This window comes from Magnolia sinica, chromosome 19 (genome assembly GCF_029962835.1).
Source record: "Magnolia sinica isolate HGM2019 chromosome 19, MsV1, whole genome shotgun sequence".
In the NCBI taxonomy this organism is placed as follows: Eukaryota; Viridiplantae; Streptophyta; class Magnoliopsida; order Magnoliales; family Magnoliaceae; genus Magnolia; species Magnolia sinica.
In genome coordinates, this window is record NC_080591.1 from 49,193,320 (window position 1) to 49,212,757 (window position 19,438).

At 37.8% G+C, this 19,438-nt stretch overlaps 1 protein-coding gene across 1 annotated transcript in view; it reads right to left on the minus strand.

Moving 5' to 3' along the window:
- LOC131235321 (uncharacterized) overlaps positions 1 to 13,464 on the minus strand; it is a 160,545-nt gene extending 147,081 nt beyond the window's left edge. Inside the window, exon 1 of the mRNA XM_058232460.1 lies at positions 13,039 to 13,464. Coding sequence (XP_058088443.1) covers positions 13,039 to 13,416 — 378 coding nt within the window. The 5' untranslated portion in view covers positions 13,417 to 13,464. The remainder of the gene's footprint in view (positions 1 to 13,038) is intronic.
- Positions 13,465 to 19,438: the final 5,974 nt, after the last annotated feature.

Below are 19,438 nucleotides of genomic sequence, written 5' to 3' on the forward strand. Positions count from 1 at the left end.
GGCCCATTATAAAAACATGAAAACTAGCCTATATAAGCACCCACTGTTTGATCTTCCTGGTCCATTGGAAAGCCGATCTCCTTGTGCTTCACTTTGATGGTGGAAAATGAGGTTTGAATGGTTAGGATGATGGATCTAGGGAGAGAAAGTGGGCCACAAAAACTCATTTTTCTCTCATGGAAGAGCTTGGACGTGAGCCTCTTCTCTTGCTTAGAATTTGTGAAGAGAGAGAGAGAGAGAGAGAGAGAGAGAGAGAGAGAGAGAGGATGTAAGGAGAGAGAGTGATGGGTGATGGATGTGAGGTGAGTGATGGGCTGACTTTGGTGGTTGCTTAACTTGTGGAGAAAGAAAGCATGGGTGCTCTTGTACTGGACATGAGGTGATGATTGATTGATTTGAGTGATTGATTGATGGGACATGTTGTAGAGATTCTCTTGGGATTACAAACGCGCCGCGTTTCTTCGAAATAAATGTTGGCCCACATCTCCTATCCAGGGTATTAGATCAGTGTGTGAGATGTGGTACCGAAACTACGGCGATGGTGAGGTCACAAAGATACAAGTCTCGGATTAACTCGACTCAAATATATAGGATACGACTTAGGGTCACACGCAAACATCAATTATATATTGCAGGTTGCCAGAATTCGACGGGAAGGATCACGAGAATCGACGGAATAGTATGGAATAGGATACGGGTCTTAATGTGTCATGCTAGCTTTATTAACGCTGAAGAAAGATGAAAGCTGGCGCATGTGTGTTGACAATAGGATACTTAACAAGATTATCATTAAATATCGATTCCCAATACTGTGATTGGATGACATGCTTGATATGTTAGAAGGTGCCAATGAGTTCTCTAAACTAGATTTGAAGAGTGGGTACCATCAGATTTGTATCCAGCCCAATGACGAATGGAAAATGACATTTAAGACTAAGGAAAGGATGTATGAGTGGTTGGTCATGCCCTTCGGTCTATCGAATGCACCAATTAATTTTATGTGTCTGATGAATGAAGTGTTAAAGCTGTTCATTGACCAGTTTGTGGTAGTACATTTTGATGATATCTGGATATATAGCCAAGGTGAGACGGAGCACATGGAACATCTTAGGCAGGTGCAATAAGTCTTGGTAGTCAACAAGTTGTACCTCAACTTAAAGAAGTGTAGTTTTTTAGCGAACAACTTGTTGTTCTTAGGATTTGTTGTGACGTCAATAGAATCTGTGTGGATGACGAAAAGGCGTGAGCCATCAGGAAATGGCCGATTCCAACAAACATTGATGAAGTGAGGAGTTTCCACAAGTTGGCAACATTTTATCAATGATTTGTGCATAATTTTAGTACTATAGTTGCACCAATTACAAATTTCATGAAAAATGGCCCGTTTTAGTGGACCAATGAGGTTGATAAGTGCTTTGCTGAAATTAAGCATCAATTGTTCACAACATCAGTCTTGTTTCTTCCTAGTTTCAAAAAGTTGTTTGAGGTTGAGTGTGACACCTCATATGATGGAATTAAAGGAGTTTTATCACAGGAAGGCAGGCTGGTAGCCTTCTACAGCAAGAAGCTCATTATAGCTCAAAAGAAATGGTCAACATATGAGCTTGAGCTGTACGCAATGGTTCAAACGCTATGACATTGGCAGCATTATCTGATTCAGAGAGAGTTTTTCTCTACATTGACCATTAAGCCTTTAAGTTTATTAATTGTCAACCTAATGTGAGCCGTGTGCATTCTAGATGGGTCACATTTTTACAGAAATTTACATTCATTCTGAAGCATAAGTCAGAGCAACAAAACAAGGTGGCTGATGCACTTAACCATCGTGCATCACTACTTATTACGATTAGCAATGAGGTGGTCAGCTTCGACTATCTCAATGAGCTGTATGCCGATGATGAGAATTTCAAGGATGCATAGATGAGGTGCCAAGAGGGTCATCCTAGTGACCTTTATATGCAAGACAATTTTCTCTTCAAATGGAATCAATCGTACATCCCCTAAAGTTCTTTAAGGGAGTAAATTATCTAAGAGTTAGATGGAGGTGGCCTTAGTGGATGCCTTATTCCAGACAAGATGTGGGCTCTAATTGAGGAACGGTATTACTGACTGCAATTGATATGTAACATGGTTAAAACAGTGCAGCGTTATCATGTTTGTTAAACCTCCAAGGGACAGTCTCAGAATACAGGCCTCTATATCCCGTTAATTATGCCTAACAGCCATGGGAGGGCTTACCTATACATTTTATGCTTAGTCTCCCACAAACATAACGCGGCATGGATTTTGTGTTCGTGGAGATAGACCGTTTCTTAAAGATGGCGCACTTTATCCCATGTAAGAAGACCATTGATGCAACACATGTTGAAAATCTATTCTTCAGAGAGGTCACGCGACTACACGCACCAGTATTTCTGACCATAACACGAAGTTCATTAGCCACTTTTGGTGGACTTTGTGGAATCGGTTCGGTATGTAACTTTAGTTTAGTAGTGCTTAACAATCACAAATCGATGGGTATATTGAAGTTGTGAATTGCATGTTAGGAAACCTCCTTTAGTATATTTAAGGTGATAAATCCAAGCAGTGAGATTTGGCCTTATCTCGAGTGGAGTTTGTATTCAATAATATGGTGAACTGCTCGATAGGGAAGTCCCCGTTCTAATTTTTTTTATGGTCGAGTTTCTCGTCACACACATAAATTAGTCCCTTTGCCCAAGCTCTCGGACATGAACATTGCAACAAAACATATTGCGGACCAAATCATGGGCATCCATGTAGATATGCAAGCCATGTTGCAAGCTTTGAATGACAAGTACAAGAAGTAATCTAACAAGCATCAACGGTAAAAGGTGTTCAAGGTGGGTGACCATGTTATGGTGTATCTATGCATGGAGAGATTTCTGACCGAGACCTACAATAAGTTGAAGAATAAGAAGGTTGGACTAGTACTGATCCTCTGAAAGATAAATGACAATGCTTACGTTATTGATCTTTTGGATGACATGAAGATCTTGCGTACTTTTAATGTTACAGACCTGACTAAGTATCGTGAATTGAAAATGGATGAGAACTCGAGGTCTAGTTCTTTTTAAGTGGAGGGGACTGATGAAGAGCTGGTCGCAAACACTTTCATGGCAAAGATGGACCAGAAAAGGCCCAATCGGAGGCGAAAATGATTCAGACTGTCAGAACCTTAAAACAGTCATATCTCATAAACCAATATGAGTTTTTGACATATCATATATGATTCTGGTGTTGGAGAACCTACTTAAGCCAACAAACCTCGCCACGTCGGGTTGCCCATGCCAGATTTGCAAGATTTCATTAGATCGACGGTCAAAAGTCCCATTTAATTTCGTTTTTACTCTAAATATTAAGATTTAGTTTGACTATAATTTTTTATCCTTTGAGTTGTAGAAGTCATGACTAAGATGAAAAGGGCTTTAAAAAGTTAGGAGAATAACATGGTTGGACCAAATTGTACACTTACTATTTTTAGTCAAAAACCATGAAGTCTAGTAGGAATGGAGGTTGTCTATATATAGTAGTTAACTATTTATAGTAAGTCACGTTTTTAAGGTGTTTGAGTTGGATTTGAGTCTTAAACTCCTTCCTATGTTTAAGCTCATTATTTAAAGGGTTATAATTTCATTTTCTATCATTAATCAAGTTATTTCGAATTTATTAGAAATTATTCTAGCTTTTATCCCCCGTGGATTCAAGGAAGCTCTATGAGGAGTCTAGAGAGCTCCATGGATTCAGAGTAGATATCCCTTGAGGAAGACGGTGATCAACCTCATCATGTCCCTCCCTATGTCAATTTTAAAAGGGGCACTCACTGTATCAGGTTGAGTTGTAGTGTCTATACCGGAATCTATACAGCACGTGTGTGGCATGCGCGCCTAAGCCACACAAGCGAGTGTGGTATGAAGGTAGATTTTTATCATGGCTTGATTCATAGCTTCAAAATTTTTAATTAGATATATGTGAGCATTGCATATATAGAAAACAATCAAGGTTATCTTTTAAAAATAAAAAACATATTAGTAAAGGACAACTTGATAATATGTTTGCTACTCATTTTTTGTTTCGATGTTTGCTCTCATGTACTATCAGTTGAGAGAGATAAACCAGACAAAAGGATAAAAAAGTGTACTTTTATCGGTTATGGTGATGGTGTGAAAGGATACATATTGAATGACTGGGTTTCATGCAAGATTATATTTAGTCGGGACATTAAGTTTGATAAAGGTTCTTTCTTCCGTAAGGATGAGCACAATGAAATAAAAAAAATTAGTTGTTGACATTGAAACATATGAAATTGAAACACTTGAAGAAGCCGAGCCGTAGGAAGAGTACAGGAAGAGGTAGTGGCACCACTTGCAGGAGAAATCTACCGAGAAATTGTAGAGTACCATTGAGATATAAGGATGATTCAAATGCTGTGTTTATTCTCATTATGGATAAGGAGATCCATCTATCTTCCAAAAAGCATTAGATAACATAGATGTTGAGAAGTGGGTGGTGGCGATGCATGATGAGATTAATTCTTTGTACAAGAATGAAATGTGGGATCTAGTGGAGCTACCCATTGGGTGAAAAGTGATTGGTTGCAAGTGGATTTTCCATAAGAAACTACTTAGGTATAAGGGGAGACTGGTTGCGAAGGGCTATGCTCAGAAAAAAGATATCGACTTCTATTAGATATTCACGTCTGTGGTCAAGTATCTATCAGATTCATATTTGCATTGGTTGCCCAATATAATCTGGAATTAGAATAGTTAGATGTGAAAGACCACATTTTTACATAGGGAATTAGAGGAGTGGATATACATGAAGTAACTAAATAGTTCGAGGTGCAGGGAGTAAATAATAGGATTTGCAAGTTAAAGAGATCATTGTATGGCTTGAAATAGTCATTTAGGCAATGGTACAAAAAGTTTGACTCTTTCTTATTCCACCAAGAATTTATTAAAAGTGAATTCGATGATTGTGTCTACTTTGTATCACTAAGTAATGGGGAATTCATTATTTTGATATTATATGTTGATGATATGCTTATCACTAGCCATAATATGTTTGAAATCAACATATTGAAAGCTCAATTATCCAGGACTTTTGAGATGAAAGATATGGGGGCTGGAAAAAAGAAATCTCCACATCAACTTACACAGAGATGGGGAAATGAGTAGGCTATGGTTGTCTTATAAAGAGTATCTTGAGAAAGTCTTGATGAAGCTTGGACTTGATAAGACTAAACCGATTAGCACACTCCGCGCTATTCACTTTTGGCTTTCTTTAGAGAAATGTCCCACGTTAGATAAAGAAAGGTGGAATATATCTCGTGTGCCCTACTCGAGCATGGTCGGCAGTCTTATATATGCCATGGTTTGTACGAGACCAGATATTTCACATGTAGTAAGTGTTGTGAGCATATACATGTCAAATCTCGATAATCAACACCAGGAGGTAGTGAAATGGTTATTTCGTTACATATGAGGTATGACGGATTACGTCTTGACATTTAAAAAATCTTAGACTAATAGGTTATGTGGATTTGGATTATGCTAGTGATGTGGATAATAAAAGGTCAACTTTCGGTTACTCATTTGTGCTAGTGAGTGGAGTGATCAGTTAGATATTGAAGCTTCAGTTTGTGGTTGCACTTTTCACAACCGAAGTCAAATATATGGTAGTGATGGAAGTATTCAAGGAAGTTTTTTAGTTGAAAGGAATAATAAATGAGTTGGGGCTTCAGTAGGAAGTCGTGTCTATGCATCATGACAGCGAAAGCGTGATTAATTTGGTGAAGAACTCAGTGTACCATGCTTGAACTAAATACATTGATGTTCAACATCATTTTATCTGGTAGATGCTAGAGGAAGCCAGACATGCTTAAAAATGTAGTTTTTGTAGAGAAGTTTAGTTTTTTGATTGACTTCTTTGGGCTTAGCAAAAGAAGATTGAAGACGGAGTGTGTATGAGAAGCGGCAATAATGGTTTTACTATGAAGAAATTTAGAGATGGGGATAGTAGCTTAAAACAGTGGAGATGCAAGATTGAAGTCTCGGTGGAGAATGTTGATCGAGTGCCTTCGACCTGTTTTAAAATGAGGATTTCAATTCGATTAACAATCTGTTTGATTTGATCAAGAAAATCCAAAAAACACAAGTTTACTCTCCGGACACTTTCGGACACTTTCGATTCAATTGACAATGGGTGTTTATTCAATTGATGGGTCACCGATTGGAGTCGATTCGATCGATGGTTCATGCAACTTCTGTGTAAGTACGCTTTTTTTTTCTCTAATTATGTAGGGGGTTATATAAACAATATTAATATGAGATTAGGGTTGATGTGAGATAGCAAAACATGAGAGCGGTTTTGAGAGGGTGAAAGCTAGGGTTTTTACATTTGTAAGTCATTCCATCTCTTATAATTTTCTATTCATAGTGAATTTTTTGTCACTTGGTGCCATGATTTTTTTTTTCTGGATGGGTTTTTCCACATAAAATTCATGTGTTCTCTGTGATTGATGGTTTGTGTTGTGTAATTTCGTCTGAGGTTGCTTCCACGCCGAGTAAGTCATGTTAGGGTTTGTTATGTCCCCAACATCACATGGAACCACTCTGCTCAACTACAGGAGCACAAAAATGTAAATCTTAGCTACCCAAAAAAAAAGAAGAAGAAAAGAATGAAAAGCACCAAAAAAAAGAAAAATGCTTTCATTGAAAGCGGGCAGTAGAATTATGGACATCGAATCATAGCCGTCAGATTACCTCGATGAATCAGATGGAACCATTGTCCTCAACCACAGAAGAACAAAAGTCTAAATCCTTAACCACCCAACAAAAGAAAGAAAGAACACACACACACACACACACACACACACACACACACACACACACACAAACAAAAAAACAAAAATGAAATAAAAAACAAAAAGAAAGGAAACGTCCATTCAAAGCAGGCCATCAAGTTATGGACAATGAATCACAATCGTCGGATTACCATGATGAATCACATAGAACCACATTCCTTGACCATAAAAACACAAAAAGTCTAAATCCTTTGCCACCCAACAAAAGGAAAGAAAAACACCAAAAATTAAAAGAAATCACCATCAAATTATGGACATTGAATCACAGTTGTTGGATTACCCATAATTGAATCACGACATTGGATTACCTCTATGAATCACATGGAACCACTTTCCTCAACCACAAAAACACAAAAGTCTCAAGTTCTTTTCCACCCAACAAAAGAAAAGAAAAGCATTAAAACAAAAAAAAAAAATCATCGAAAGTGGGCTGTCGACTTATGGACATTGAATCACAATTGTCGGATTACCTTAATGTATCAAATGAAACCAATTTCCTCAACTATAGAAACCAAAAAGTATAAATCCTTTGCTTCCCAACAAACGCAAAGCAGGCCTCGAATTATGGACATTGAATCATAGTTGTCGGATTATCTTGATGAATCACATGGAACCACTTTCCTTAACCATAGAAACAAAGAAGTCTAAATCCTTTGCCACCCAACAAGAGGAAGGAAAAACGCCAAAAAAATATATATATTTTAAAATATTTTCATCAAAAGCGGGCTATTGAATTATGGACATTGAATCATAATCGTCAGATCTATTGGAATGTCCAAACCAAACTGTCCAGATTCATCCTCCCTTCAATTTCCAGATTCATCCAGCAGATCCTTCCTCCCTGGCATTTTCAGATTCATTTAGATCTCCAGAAAACTGTTTGGCTACCCAATGCCATTTATTATTTTTAGAAATCTGTAGAGTCTTTACTCCTGGTGAATGTATTATACAAGGGTAGTAGTGTCTTTTTTTAATCTCTAGTTAAACTTACAAATAAGAGTGTTGTGAACGTGTATCAACACAAGGAGAAGCAACAAGTGCCTTTTTCATTACAACAGTAGCAGGCCTATTGAAAAAATATAATATATTTTTCTCTCCCCTGTATGTGAGCTGCATTTGTCACCATTTGGGCTTTGTAAAGCCAATAAACTGGTATCAGAGCCTGGTTTCTTTTTCTTAAGGTTCTCTGGTTGAAGTCGGTAGCAATTTCCAGCCAACAGAAAGTTTTTTCTTTGAAAAATCTATTTAAGAAGTTAAAAAAAAAAGAAGACCAGAATTCTATTCCATCCCTATCTCCTTTCCTTCTTCAAAAATCAAATTTTCTAGGTCATTTTGAGGCTTAGTGAAGCCAATTTGTCTTACCCATAAAGAGCTTGTTCGTGTAAAGATGACCACCACAATCCAGCTCCAGATTCCAAAGTTGTCTAAGAACAACTATGAAAATTTATGCATCCAGATGAAGGCTCTATTTGGGTAACAAGATGTATGGGAGATCGTCACCGACGGGTACATAGAGCCCACTACGGAGCAAGAAGCTACCTACTCTGCCGAGCAAAAGGTCGGCCTCAAAGATCAAATAAAGAAAGATAAGAAGGCATTGTTTCTTGTCTAGGGTTGGATGAATTCACCTTTAAAATGATCATTGAAGCGACATCAAACAAGCAAGCATGAGAGATACTAAACACCATCTTCAAGGGTGTGGATCGTGTAAAGAGAGTCCGACTACAAACACTTAGAGCCAAATTCGAGGCCACTCACATGAAGGAAGGTGAAAACATCTTTGATTATTTTTCATAAATACTCGTTATTATTAATAACTTGAAAAGAAATGGTAAAAAGATTGATGACATTTGTGTCATGGAAAAAGTGCTTCGATCCCTCAACCAAATTTAAGCATGTGCTTATGGCCATTGAAGAATCAAAAGATTTAAAAAAATCTATCCATTGAAGAGTTGATGGGTTCGCTACAAGTTCATGAGTAACGACTGCAATAGAATGACAGATCTATGATGCTAGAACAAGCATTGGAGTCAAGATTGACTCTAAATGAACAAAAAATCGGTTGTAGTCATGGAAGCTTCCATTTTTGAGGTGGCCACACCAATAGCAATCGTGCAAGAGGCAGAGGGCGTGAATATCATCAAAGCCATGCTTAAAATAAATAAAAAAAACCAATGCATGTAGAAGAGGAATTGGTAGAGGAAGATACATGCGTGGTCGTGGAAACATAAGAAATGTAAAATGCCATAATTGCAGCAAGATTGGCCATTATGCCTCTAACTGTTAGAGTAAAGTGGATCACGATGAACGATCCAACTATGCCAAAGTATCTCATCATGAAAATGAAAACTCCACACTTCTTGCATAAGAAAAGGCGTGTGATCGACCGAATGTGTGGTATCTCAATACTGGTGCAAGTAACCGTATGTGCGGTAACAAAGAACTGTTCGTGGAACTCATAGAATGAGTTTAAGGCAATGTGAGCTTTGGTGATTCATCTAAAGTCCCATTAAAAGGTAAAGGAAAAATTAAAATTTATCAGAATAATGGTGTGGAGAATCTCATCTCCAATGTGTATTACATACCAAACATGAAAAGTAACATACTTAGTATCAACCAACTCCTTGAAAAAGGGTATGTCACACACATGGAGAACTTCTCTCTTTCCTTGAGAGATGCACATGGGAGACTTATTGCTTAATTCCAAATAGCAAAGAATCACATGTTCCTGCTCCATATCAACACAAGACTTGAGAAGTGTCTCTATGGTCTTGTAATAAATGAATCATGGAGATGACATCTTCACTTTGGACATCTCTATTTCAATGACTTAAAGCTTTTGTCTTCATCAAGCATGATACATATCTTGCCAGCCATTAAAGATCCAGAACATGTAGCTAAGGTGTGCACACTTGGCAAGCAACAAAGAAACTCATTAATTCCTATGTGGAGTGTCACGAAGAGCAAAAGAGCCATTGTAGTTGGTTCATGCAGACATCTATGGATCATTTGTGACACCCTCTCTTGGTGGTAATAAATACTTTACTACCTTCATTGACGATCTTAGTAGAAAGTTATGGGTGTATTGCATTAAAGAGAAGTCGGCCACCTTTAGTATTTTTAAAAGTTACAAAGCCCAAGTTGAAGTTGAAAGTGGCTACAAAATCTAACTTATCAGATTTGATAGAGGTGGGGAGTACACCTCAAATGCATTTCAATACTATTGCAGGGAACAAGGCATCAAGTAGCCGCACACTGCAGCCTATACACCATAATAGAATAGCATAACAGAATGGAAGAATCGCACTATGCTCAACATGATGAGTACCATGTTGAAAGAAAAAGGAGTGCCAAGGAATTTTTGGGCAGAGGCAGTTGTTTGTGCTACGTATATGCTCAATCGGTGCCCTATGAAAAATATTAGGAATATGATACCATAGGAGGCATAAAGCGGCTACAAACCAACTGTGGTGCACCTAAGAATCTTTGGGTATGTTACGTACGCTCAAATTCTAGAGGCGAGAAGAAAGAAGCTCGATGATCATGGTGAGAAGTACATCTTCATTAAATATGGTGAAGTATCCAAAGCTTACAAGCTTTACAATCCACTAACCAACAAAGTAGATGTAAGTAGAGATTTGGTCTTCAGTGAGGCAAATGAATGGAAATGGAATGAAGAATGAACTTTTGAAGAAAACTAGTTCGAGGTAGAGAAAAAAGAAGAAAAGCCTGCAAGGCAAGAGTAGACAACTGTGACTCCCTCTTCGACCACATCATCAGTACATGGAAGTCCAGAAGGACAACTCATCTCTCCAAGAAGTATCTCATCAACCCGAAGTTCTGTTAGCTCCTCCTCATGTATAACTCCTATCAAAATGAGGAGTTTAGAAGAAATCTATAAACAAACAAAAGAATATTTCAATCTTTTCTGCATGTATGTAGATCATGAACCCCTCACATTCCATGAAGCTGTAAAAGAATAATGCTGGAGAATTGCCATGAGAGAATAAATTCATGCCATTAAGAAAAATGACACTTGGGAGCTGACTTTGCTTCCTCAAGGCCAAAGAACTATTGGTGTCAAATAGGTGTATAAGATCAAGCATATAGCCGATGGAAAGACCGATCACTATAAAGTAAGGCTTGTAGAGAAAGGCTACAAACAAAAGTACGGTATGGACTATGAAGAAGTCTTTGCTCCTGTTGCTCGACTTGACATTGTGAGAATGATAATCTCACTTGCAGCCCATCACAGTTGGAAAATCTACCAACTTGATGTGAAACCCACATTTTTAAATGGAGTACTCAAAGAAGAGGTCTATGTTGACTAGCCTAAAGGTTTTGTTATGCAAGGAGAGGAAAACAAAGTGTACCAGCTAAAGAAATCTCTCTATAGGGTTGAAGCAAGCTCGACGTGCATGGAATGTACATATCAATAGCTATCTTTATGAAAACGTCTTTGCCCAATGTTCATATGAGCATGCAATCTACATCAAGAAGAGTGCTCATGGTGATATCCTCATAACATGCATATATGTTGATGATATGCTGTTCATAGGAAATAGCCAGCAGATGTTCTAAGAATTCAAGGATGTCATATTTTAGGAATTTGAAATAATTGATGCGAAACTTATATCCTTCTTTCTCGGCATCGAGTTGAGGCGACAAGATGACGACATTTATATTTCTTAGAAGAAATTTGTAATGGAACTTCTTGAAAAGTTCAAAATGACTGATTATAATGCTATAATTAAATACGCCTGTAGCAACAAGCCTGAAGCTGACAAAAGAAGAAGAAGGAAGAGACGTGGACTTGACTCTATTCAAGAGTCTGATTGGAAGTCTCAGATACCTCACAATCACTAGGCTAGATATCATCTACAATGTTGGGCTTCTAAGAAGGTACATGGAAGCACTAAAAGAAATACGCTAGCTCACTGCGAAAAGAATCCTCATGTATTCTAAAGGAATCGTGGAATTTGGTCTTTTCTATCAATATAATGATGAGGCAATATCATATGGATACTCAGACAGTGATTGGGGAAGTGATTAAGATGAAAGAAAAAGCACCACGTGATATGTATTTTATCTCAGGTTGACTGCCTTCACATGGAACTCAAAAAAGCAAAGCATGATCGCTTTATCCACTTATGAAGCAGAGTATGTGGCAGCATTGTCCACAGTTTGTGAAGCAATTTGGTTGAAGAACTTGTTAAAGAAGCTAAAACATCAACATGAGGAATTGACAGTTATATACGTGGATAACAAGTTAGCAATCAAACTTACCAAAAATCCGGTGCAACATGGAAGGAGCAAGCACATTGATACTAGTATCACTTCCTAAGAGATCAAGTAAAGCAAAAAATAGTGAAATTGGAGTACTGTCATACTACTGAATAGGTGACAAATATTTTCACCAAGGCACTATCGACAGATGCATTTAGACAATTAAGGTCGATGCTCAGAATGAAGCCGGTTATGGTTTGAAGGGGAGTATTAGAAAGTCCAAACCAAACTGTCCACATTCATCCAAATACATTCTTCCTGGCATTTCCAGATTCCTCTAACAGATACATTCATCCTGGGTTTTCCGAATTCATCCTGCAGATCCATCCTCGCTGGCATTTCTAGATTCATCCAGCAGTTCCTCCCTGGCATTTTCATATTCATCCAGATCTCTATAAAACTATTTGGCTGCCCAATGCCATTTGTTATTTTTAGAAATCCGTAGAGTCTTTACTCCTTGTGAATGTAGTATACAGGGGTAGCAGTGTCTTTTTTAATCTCTAATTAAACTTATAAATAGGAGTGTTGTGAACGTGGGAGAAGCAAAAAGTGCCTTTTTCATTACCGCATTAGCAGGCCTATATATATATATATATATATATATATATATATGTATGTATGTATTTCTCTCTCTCTCCCTTGTATGTGAGCTGCACTGCACTTCTCAATATTCGGGCTTTGTAAAGCCAACAAGATCACCTTGATTAATCACATGTACTTTCCTCATCCATAGAAAAACAAAATTCTAAATCCTTCAGCACCCACTAAAAATAAAAGAGAAAAACCATAATAATAATAATATTGAAAAAAACATTTCCTCGAAAGCGGGCCATCAAATTATGGATATTGAATCTCAGTTGTTGGATTACCTCAATGAAGACAACGAGTGCTCCGAAGTAGGATGCGGTCTCGAATATGAACCCATTGTTCTGGGTGATCCACTCGATGTCGCCCTCACTGCCGGCGTAGATGAAGATCGGCGAGTTCTCCGCCGGGCCACGCCAGTTGACATCGTTTATGAGATATCTTTGTTGGAATGTTTGGTAGCTCTGGGGATTGTAATTGAAGTGATCTAGCGTTTGGGTGAAGTACTTTGTTTGGTAGAGCTTATTTGCAATGGAAAGAGATTGTGATTTCCATTCATTGCTATATATGGAAGCTGGGAAGCGAGTGTTGACTGTAGAGATGGAGTTGGCAAATGAAAAGACAAAAAGGAAAACTGTAGAGAAGATGGCAGTGAAAGCCATCACTGGAATTAGGGTTTTGATGAAAATGAGGTTGGAAGAATGAAGATTTAAGGAGGAAGAAAGATGGCGGATCCCACAACAAGAACTTGATAAATGGTGCGGGACTACTGAGGAAAGTCTTTTGTTTTTAGTAGAGAAATGTTCCACTATATGTTATAGTGCTCCTAGTTGTATCAGTTCAATTGGATAAAACGATCGAATGATCTGAACCATCCATTAGGTGAAGAAAAAATTTCATGCAATACCACCATAAAATTTCACTGATCAGATGGCCAATTCATCCTTGATTAACCTTATTTTCTGTAGCCATCCAATTTTCAAGCCATGGATGCGATGGTTCTGATTTCCTTAAAAAAAAGTAATTCTTTAGAAACATAAGCAATCCATGATAATGCCTATGAAATAGATGGATCGAATCGTAGATTAGACCAATTTTTATTAAAAGATCTTGCCCAACTATGTTAAAGGCTGTTGACTAAATGGTTAATATTTGTCAGATGAATCTGATGTTGGAATAGTAGACCATTAAATTTGTGTTGGACTGAATGAACAGTCAAGATCAATGAATTAACTGTCCAGATGTAACTAAGAGATCTGTAACTTATAGTGCCCTGAGAGCATCACACCATTTGTAATTTTAGTATTCTTCTTCTATCTTTTCTTATAAGGAACAGATGAATATAGGGTCTTGATCCGCTTGTCTTTAGGAATCCCGGCCATGATTTTGTAATCGAGACCCACGATTTCATGGTCCACATCGTTGATGGGGGATTCGCTGAAGATCTCCCCAGATTAAATGTTCCTAGCCCTAAGATCAGTATATCACAAATAGAAGGTTCAGAGGAAACTTCAACGACGGTTGACAAGTAAGGTTTTAAGATTGGATGTTTAGGATCTTCAATCGCCAAAGGAGTTTTTGGGCATGCTTCATCGGTAGTTGGATTCTATAAGATCAATGGTTTGGATGGCCGGAACTTCGGCCCCCTTGGAGGAATATTGGTTGCAACTGGACACCCTAATCTTGACATGGTGCATCAGGACTCTATATTCAGGTTTCTTTTCACAAGCTGTAGGTGCTGATGCATCAGAATGTGATTGATCAGAACCGTTGAACGAAGGGACACATTTGGACGGAGGACACTTCTAAAACCCTCGAGATAAGAAGATTGTATCCGTTCAATATATAGCATTTCTTTTGACCGTTGTTATATTTCTTTTCCTAATTCTATAAAAGTAGGTTTCGATTATCTACAGTCCAAGTTGGGATATTTTAGATATTTCCCCATCCATCAGATTAACGGTTTGGATCATCTAACCAAGGGACCAATTAGCACTAACTCCAGAATCAGGACACTATTCACGTGCCCTGCATCAGGACCGTATCATACACACCCGAGAAGGAATATCTTTTTCTCATGGATATCCCTAACTAACCTAGTCGCCCATGTGGCCTGGACGTTTGTTTGACTACGAGGAATGATATTTGCAGCCGTCCATCTGTACAAGTGCTCATGCACGCTAAAGTGGACCATGTGGCTGAATTCATCAAGATTCGAAAAGTATTTCTCTGGATGAGAATTGAAAGAATTAAGTAATCACGTGGGCCACACTTGTAAGGAAAAATGGACAGCTAGAAATGCATAATCAACAGTTCAGGTTGAGCATACGTGTGAGGACCATACGACAAGGGCGCTGGTATGCGTAATTGGATTAGATTGTATTTTTTTACCATTGGACCCCACCTGATGAACGTTGTAGATGTCTCGAACATACGGACTGATAACATCTTGGCGCTTCAAGAAAATGGAGCAAAGCCAATGGTGGAAGGGTCCTTTGCCGGCGCTAACTAAAACACGGCGCCGGCAAATAATCCCTGTATATGCTTGATAAAAACCCTAACCATGTTTTCAGCAATTTTGTCCCTGCACCCGACTCTCTTCCCGTCTCCCCGCCATCTCTCTCTCTCTCTCTCTCTCTCTCTCTCTCTCTCTCAATCTTCCTTGTTTAGTAGCGTGAATTGCCATCGATTCCACCATTGATCTCCTCCATGTCCACGCCCCTACTTCTACCTCTCGCCCATACAGACATCGCTGCCTCTCCCTCTCACCAGCCTCTCTCTCTCTCTCTCTCTCTCTCTCTCTCTCTCTCTCCCCTCTCTCTCTCTCTCACTGCAAGACATGTCCGTGAAATGGCGTGGATGCTCCAACAATTGCCAATCAGCACCGTATAATAGATTGTGGACTTCCATAAGGTGAGGCCTAGCGTGCGCATGCTTAGACTTGCAGGCTGTTCTGGCCTTAATGTGGTGATGTTTTTTGGGTGATTATGTTTGATTGGATCTAATGGGATCTAATCAGGTGGGTCCATCGATCTTGCTCGAAAGGTGTTTGATGGAATGCCTGTGAAGATTTTGATCTTGTGGAATGGCAGGTCATGATTCTCTTCTTCTATATATTTTTTTAGACATATTTAGTTAGTAGTAAGTATGCATTTTGGTCGAGAGACTATTGTTGTTAATCCTTATTCACTAACCAAGTAAGGGCCATGTTTGATTGAATTTGATGTTCATTGTAGCTGCTAAGTGGCTCCCATGTGTGTGTATGTGCGACCAGTTTCAAGTGCATTAATTGCATGCAAGTAGGATAGAGGCATGCCTATAATAACTTGACGAATGTAGATGGCATGGGCTGGGGCTGTAATCAGAGAAAGAAAAATGTTTGTGTTCTAAGCTACTGAGATTTAGCAAATAGAGTTAGATTTCAAAATCTGTACAACTGTGGCATTTCATGCGAGATCTAGCTTACAATCCAAGGCCTTTATATGTGTGGCATCCTGAAAATGAGGTCGGACACCCCACCAGATATAGGCCTTACTAACAATGTTAGGTTACCCAAAAATAACATGTTGTTTTTTTTTTCTTTCAACTGCACTACTGTACTTAGGATGGCCTTTCCCAATTTAGCTTGTTAATCCTTTCCGATTATTCATATAATATTTTTGTTAAGGCTGACATTAGCACGCCAACCCCATAACTAGCTCGGTGGTAGTAGCCTTCCAACAATAGGTTAAGTTAAAATTGACATAACAACTTAAACCATTCAGGTAGTTTGTAATATCCTTAAAAATTACTAAAATAGCAGTATTTTTGGCAATTTTATAAAACCATATGGACTATATATCTTGTACAGTTATACTAGCAAGTGGGTTAATGTAGAGGCATATACTAGCAAATGGGTGTTTATACAGTTGAATGGTTATTCAGGGCTCTATGATTGACACAAAACATAATAATTCAATTGCAAGACATAAATGATGTATGATTCAGTTTCGATTGGACCTGTGGGTCTCACAATAAGCAAACTAGCTATCCAGGCCATCCATTTGACTGGATTTGTGGGTCTACAGTCCAATTGGATGTTAATGTAGGCCACATCCAACAATGGGATGGCACATGGTCTACTTATACTAGTTTAATTCGTTTGCAGCTCAATTTTCTTAGGATGGTTGTTTTCTATGTAAGATTTTACTTTTATTGCTTAGGCTAAGAAGAATTTGAGGTTTCACTGTCTACTATCCAAGTTGTATTATGTAGTTTTCTTAGACAACAGTTATTTCAGCAAATTTCGGATGCCTTGCATAAGCAAGTCATCTCCTGATTACAGGATGTGTGACTCAACTGGTGTGCAATTCATGATCAACTTGTAAGTGGTGTGTTTTTCCAAGCTTTTTTGTTGTTGCTTCAATTTCTTTTCATTTCTGTCAGAATTAATTTCTCCTCTTGTGTTTTTTTAAATATATATTTTTTTAAATTTTAAATTATCTTTCTCTTTTTGTTTCTTTCCCTTTGTTTTAGAAGTGGTTCTCTCCCAAATACTTCTCACAAACAGTGGGAAACTTGATAATTTAGAAAATCAGGCTGCTTTCATTGATGAATCTGAGAGATCTTGTTCCTTCAACTCAAAGTTTAGTCCAAGAACTTACACTTTTCATCTTCCTATCCCAGAACATTGCCACACATGAAAAAAAATATATGGATGCAGCCAAACACTGTCAATCTCACATAATTTGAACAAGGGAACAGAATTCCAACACTTACATAGGTCATATTGAATATCTCAATATGCAGCTTGCATACTCTAAGGTCCATGTGTAGAACATTAATACGATGCTCGACAGGTATAACACATTGCTCAACAATCTATTTTTGCCTACCACGAATAGTTTCTGGCTTCCAAACATTCAAGGCTACAAATGCTTGCCTAATGAAACAAAGAAATTACATGATATCATTCACAAGATCAGGAAAAAGGAAGAGAGAGAGAGAGAGAGAGAGAGAGAGAGAGAGAGAGAGAGGAGAAGAAGAAGAAATAGAAAACTAAGATGTTCCAAATTTCGTAGTAGTTCCTTTATTAATTTCATGCAAACATGTCCATGTGGGTGTTCTCATTGCATGCCATATGGTATTTTCTCTTTTTCCATCTTTCATTGTCAATGTTTGCTTGATGGCTCTTTCTATCTTCCATTGTTGATTTTTTTTATCTACCTTTTTTTTTTTGGATTTCTTTCATGAGTTTTAATAGACAATTGCTTTTATTGGGATCTTTTTTTTTTCCTACCTTATTTCATTTACTTTATAGGTACTTTTTTTGTTTCTTGGGATCTTTTATTGTGATAGAAGCTCTAAAGCTTTTCTTATAAGAATATTTTATAATAAAAAATAGAAAGGATGGGCCATTTATCCATTTTCTACAGCTTTATTTTGGAGATTTACCCACCTTTTCTATTTTAGAATAGAAAAAAGAAAGCAATTGTTGTCCTATAGTTTGATTATTTCAGCTACATGTCTCTCTTGTACTACAGGAAATTGCTCTTTTACCGATGATATAATTCGTCAGTATTTCATCTTTTTTCATCAGTAATTATTATTACCGATGAAATATGTCATTTGAAAGATCGTTGTGATAAGACCGTGGCTAAAGGCTTTTCCCAACGAAATATTACTTCGTCGGCAATGGTAAAACAAATACCAACGAAAATTTGTCTACAAAATATGTTAATTTTAGTAGAAAAAATAATATATTTTGTCGCTAAACACAGCTTATAACGACAAAATATTTCGTAGGTAAAAGTTTATACCTACGACATATTTCGTCGGTAAAAACTGTGGATAAAACTTGTACCAATGAACTATTTCATCGATATAAACTTTTACCTACGAAATATTTCATCGGTATAAACTTTTACATATGAAATATTTCATAGGTAAAAGTTTAATCCATGGTTTTTACCTACGAAATATTTCGTAGGTAAAATTTTCATTCACAGTTTTTACCTACGAAACATTTCGTAAGTAAAAGTTTCATCCACAGTTTGTACCTATGAAATATTTTGTAGTAAAAGTTTTCGACTTATTATTACCAACAAAATATTTCGTCGGTAATAGTCTCTTTTTTTAAAAAAAAAATTTCATGAAAAATTCCTCATATACACCTGTAAATATACCTGTTAAAATACATTTTCATCATATTCACATCCACATCCATTCAAACACAAACTACATCAATCCAAACACAAACCACATCCATCCATACACAAATAATCCTATTCACATCCACATATATACAACCCACATTCATCCACGCACAAATACATATAAGTTTAACGAATGTATATAAAATAAATCACAAATAAAATAAAAAAATCATGAAGATGAAGGCGGAGGTGGTGGGGCATCGGTGGCAAAGCGTGCAACGAGGGCCTGAAACATCTCTTACATCCATCGCTCATGCTCCACCCGCATCTCTTCGATCCTCCTCTCCTGCTCCTCTCATCGCCTCTCCTCCTCTCTCCGCCTCTACTCCTCCTCCCTCTAACTCTCCAATTGCTCTCTAATGTCATCGACGACGAGCCATAGTTGCTAAATCTCTCTCTGCCATATCAGCTCGGCGTAGGGCGCTCTCCCCAGCAACGGATCGGCTGGAAGTAGCTCTAGTGGGTGCCATGAGCTTGGCACCATGGCCAA